We start from the raw sequence: 4,884 nt of genomic DNA, 5'->3' as shown, positions 1-4,884 counted from the left end.
AGGGCAACGAAGCTGGTGAAGGGTCTGGAGAAGAAGTCTTATGAGGAGCGGCTGAAGGAGCTGGGGTTGTTTAGCCTGGAGAAAAGGAGGCTGAGGGGAGACCTCATCGCTCTCTATAACTACCTGAAAGGAGGTTGTAGCGAGGTCAGTGTCAGTCTCTTCTCCCAAGTAACAAGCAATAGGACAAGAGGAAATGGCCTCAAGTTGCGCCAGGGAGATTTAGATTGGATATTAGGAAAAATTTCTTCCCTGAAAGGGTTGTCAGGCATTGGAACAGGCTGCCCAGGGAAGTGGTTGAGTCACCATCCCTGGTGTAGACCTGTAGGTGTGGTGCTTAGGGACATAGTTTAGTGGTGGACTTGGCAGTGCTAGGTTTACAGTTGGACTCGATGATCTTAAAGGTCTTTTCCAACCTAAATGATTCTATGATTTTAAAATTGAAGTTGTAGCCTGAAGGAATTTGAGCGACAGCAAACCACACTGCAAAATTTAATCCGGTCTTCTGTGATTGTAGAGCCCACTGTGCTGCCAACTGATGCAGGAAATATCTTTTGTCTGGGATTGTACTGGTCTTTATAGAAGCAGTGAATTAGAAATACAAATACGCAGAGTTAAGGAAGGAAGGCAAAGTTGTATTTGAGTTTGGGTTTTTTGATGTTTAGACAAAGAGGAATCTTGAATCTGATAATCAGCATGCATATGAAGAATTGAAAAACATACTGAAAGAGAAAAGTATGTGCATTGACTCAGGTAGCTGACTGTAATAAAGAGATCTTAGGATACAGTCTGTGTGACTGATACCTTAAAGAATCACCAAATTGTACACTGCAGAAAATAGCATTATTTTACTAAAGAAATACATGAATTAAAAGAATATTGTTGGGAAGCTGGCTATAGATGAGAAAAAGATGGTACCTTTAGCAAAGCAAACCACTTACCGATCAGGAAACTTGTGTTGTATATTGATCCTGTCACAAAATAACTTGCCCAGGTTTTTATAACCTCCTTATGTTTCTTTTCTAAATAAAAGATGGACAGGGTGCAGGAGACCTGCCATTTGCCTTATACTTTGTTTTGTGCTGAAAAGTTTGGCCACATATTCAAGGCTGTTTAATATCACACTCTGGCCACTCTTTGGAGAGTTGCCATTTCTTGAAGAGAAGTGGGGTCAGCTTCACAGCACTGCTAGGAAGAAAGTACCCTTGTGTTAATAAATTAAAACTGAATTTAAGGTGTTCAGATTTATGGAGAAAAGGGAGAGGAATTAAGAGTAGAGAGGAAATGATGGGAGAAAGGATGAAAGTACCTTTATCAGTGAGAAAAAAATAACTAGGGAAAGACTTGCAATGCAAGTCTTGTCAGTATATGTGGAAACCGAGCCTAAGTACTTGATTGCTGAATGATGATGCTTTTTTTTTGGTAAGGTGGGTATTACCTGAAGCAGTTGAAGCTTTTTATCAGAGGAGAAGCTACAGAGACAATGAAATTATAAGAATGCCGTATAACATCTCTATTTGACTTTGAAGCTGGGCAGCATAATGACTCTTGAGGAAACACACTGAGAGGGTTTCTTCCTACCGAAGACGCAGTTACTGTAATTTTATTTGTTGCCCTCAGTGTCCTTAGAAGCCATGGTATGCATAAGAGAATGTAAGCAGGAAGACTTCGTATGTGCATACCTGCCACTGGTGTAGGAGAGAACTTGCTGTGCAAATGCTGCAGGATCAGTAGTCAATAGCTTAATGGTGTCCACGCGGTCTCCTTTTTGTTGTTTCTTGAAAACACAAACAAATGTGGATTTCAGAAATGACAGCAGAAATCCTTGCTTGGTTCTGTGACATCTTTACAAATCCTGATGCAAATCCCAGTGAGCAACTTGGTAGTTCTCTGGGGGCAACAGGATTTTTTTTCAATGTGTCTTTGCTTACATGGAACAACAGTTGTTGCAAATCCTGCAGGCTGTAGTCTTTAAATTCATTGTACTAGCAGCTGTCCAGCAGATGGCATCATAAATCATCGAGACCTTTATTTAATCTGTGCTGACCATATACTTACCTTTCTAAATTGATGAATTACATGCAATTAGTCATGAATATGCAACTGAAATTTCTTCTAAGTAAAAGCAGAAAACCTTGTCTTTATGTGAAAGACGGGGAAGGCTTAACTGTTACGGAATTTGTAAGTAGATGACTTGTTGGATTAATTCACTATCTTTTCTATTTATTTCCCCTATTTAGTCTTGAACTGAGAGTTCCATTTTTGGATCATCGGTTTACTTCTTATTATTTATCTCTACCAGCAGAACTGCGAATCCCAAAGGTATGTAAAACTAGGGTTGGACCCAAGTGTAAGCTTACAAATTCACTGATAGGTGTTCTAAGCATGACCAAATTCCTGAATTCAATGGTTAAGTCCTCTACCCAAAGTCAAGCATGCTCTTAAATATTTTGCTGGATTGTTGGACTACTGGGAACCCTTTTCTCACCAGACCTTCTGAAAGGAAACCATTTCTTAAGTGTTTAAAGCCAGATCTTTGTGCTGCAGTTCCCGAGATTCACGACATTGTTTGTTGTTCTGCCAACAGAATGGAATTGAAAAATACCTTTTAAGACAGTCCTTTGAAGATTCCAACTTGCTTCCCAAGGAAATACTCTGGAGACCCAAAGAAGCTTTCAGTGATGGTATAGCATCAATAAAGAAATCCTGGTTTTCTATTCTTCAGGACTATATTGATCAACAGGTACAATACCACTTTTTTTTTTTTCTTTCTTTCACGTTTAAGTGTGTTAGATATGGCTGCCAAGGGGAGGCAGCTCACACACTTAGTTGGGGGAATAAATCTGTGTATGACAGTAACTTGAGCTTCATGGTGGAATGAGCAAGATAAACTTTAATCAACAGCCTTCTAGCTATCTGAGTTGGTTAAAGGCATTTGAGATCCTAGATACAAAGAAATGCTAGAGCCTGACAGAAATGACTGTGTAAGGAAATGAACATCATTTAAGTATCTGGACTGCAAATTAGATTGTGTGTCGGCAAACACAATTTCAGGGTTACATGCAAAGCAGCTGCTTCAGCTGAAGGCACTTGTATGAACTTACTCTGCAGCTGAATAACAGCATAATGACTTTATAATGTCCTTTCTTGTTTGTCATTCATTTTTCCCAGCCATGCCTAGCTAAGCCCTTTTGCTTTTTAAAGCCTCTGCTTGCATTGCTAGCCGATGAAGACTTACAGCATTTTGGCTTTGGACAAAGGATAGTCATCTCTTGTGTGCAGAGGTAGTTTAATCATGGAGAGGAAGGAATAACACCCACTTTTCACCAGAGCTCTGTTCTACAGAAATACGTGTAGTCTGGCCTGTGCACGGGTGCTTGTCTGCCCTACCACCAACTGCTTGTTTCCCATTTTCTTTCTCTAGATCCACAGGCAAGAAAGTAGTTGGATCAGGCGACAGTGTTGTGCTGCCTGTACTGAGCCTGTGTTGGTGTAGCAGGGGCAAATTTATTTCATGGCTGTGAGGAGTTAGACAGCATGTTGGCAGTGGAAGCTAGCTGCTTTAGAAATTGCCTCAACTGGTGCAGCTATTCATCCTCCCTTTCTTAGCCAACTTAGCAACTGCAGGTGTCTTTGCTTCTGCATCCCAGGTCTTTTGTTGCTAAGAGCTTGGTTACACAAGCAGAGTCAACAGCTCTCTGTGAGCTGAAAAAAAACCCAGGAAGCCACTTACATGGCAAAAAGACTGCTTTAAGTTGTTCCGGTTGATTCACAGCAAAGAGAAGGATAGGAAAGAAGTTTTTGTGACCTTACTAACAAAGGTGATTGTAACGCAAAGAGGAGTGGGCTTCACATATAATGCAGAGAGTAATATTAACAGCACTGGAAATAAAGTTATGTATTCATAAAGGTCAAGGGAGCCTATGACAAAAATTCGCCTGTCAGAAACCTCTGCCTCTAGAATAGACGTTTTTTGGGTTTTTTTTAAAAAACCTATGGGCATTCAGTGGTTGGTGAATCCTTGTATGTCTTTAACTTGCAGCAAATTGACTTGTAAAAGTTGAATGTATTTGCAGCTTAACTTGAGTTTTGCTTATGTCTATAGGTTGATGACCTTCTACTGGAAAAGGCAGCAGAGAAATACCCTTTCAATCCTCCTAAAACGAAAGAAAGTTATTACTACCGCCAGATCTTTGAAAAGCACTACTCAGGGCGAAGCAACTGGCTGCCCCACTACTGGATGCCAAGATGGGTTAAAGCTACTGATCCTTCTGCTCGCACGTTGAAACATTACAAGTCGGCTACCCAAGAATAGGCTGTTGAAATAATCCCCCAAATAGAAGTGCTGCAAGCAATTTGCATGCACTCTGCTTTAAAAAAACCAAACAAATTATGCAAACCTAAAGCTTAAATGGTCTTTAAGATGCATTTTGACGATGCTATTGGAGATAAGAGTTTTCTGTGGTTAGTGTACTGTTAAAAATTCACCCTGCTGTACCAAAACTTTGTAATTCATGGGAAAATACTTCATGGACAAGGAACTACCTAATTTGGCAGCTGTGTTCCTTATGTGACCTCAATTGTATTAATTTGCCTTGCAGCCATTTAATATATTTTAATGTGAGCTCCGTTTTGAGGACTTGAACGAGGCTAAGCGATGCAAACTGCTGCAGGCCCTCTGAGCAAAGGGGAATTTGACCCTAGCTATATAGTGATTTGTGTTCCTGGCTGTGGGATTTGGATAGTCTGTCTATATTACTCTATTCTGAATGTCTTTCTAAGCATTCCTGAGAACCTTGGTCTGGTTTTCAAAAGGTATTTAGATATTCATGGCTATGCAGAGATGCTTACTAGAGTTTATAATAGTGGTGGGGCTGGGGTTCTTTA

At 40.3% G+C, this 4,884-nt stretch overlaps 1 protein-coding gene across 1 annotated transcript in view; it reads left to right on the top strand.

Moving 5' to 3' along the window:
* The window catches only part of ASNS (asparagine synthetase (glutamine-hydrolyzing)), a 16,911-nt gene extending 12,038 nt beyond the window's left edge, over positions 1-4,873 (top strand). Inside the window, exons 9-11 of the mRNA XM_009286352.2 lie at positions 2,238-2,319; positions 2,585-2,740; positions 4,103-4,873. Coding sequence (XP_009284627.1) covers positions 2,238-2,319; positions 2,585-2,740; positions 4,103-4,312 — 448 coding nt within the window. The 3' untranslated portion in view covers positions 4,313-4,873. The remainder of the gene's footprint in view (positions 1-2,237; positions 2,320-2,584; positions 2,741-4,102) is intronic.
* The last annotated feature ends 11 nt before the right edge of the window (positions 4,874-4,884 follow it).

This window comes from Aptenodytes forsteri, unplaced genomic scaffold (genome assembly GCF_000699145.1).
Source record: "Aptenodytes forsteri isolate BGI_AS27 unplaced genomic scaffold, ASM69914v1 Scaffold55, whole genome shotgun sequence".
NCBI lineage: Eukaryota > Metazoa > Chordata > Aves > Sphenisciformes > Spheniscidae > Aptenodytes > Aptenodytes forsteri.
Note: the sequence above shows the minus strand (reverse complement) of the source record. Positions and strands in the feature narration are given on the sequence as shown.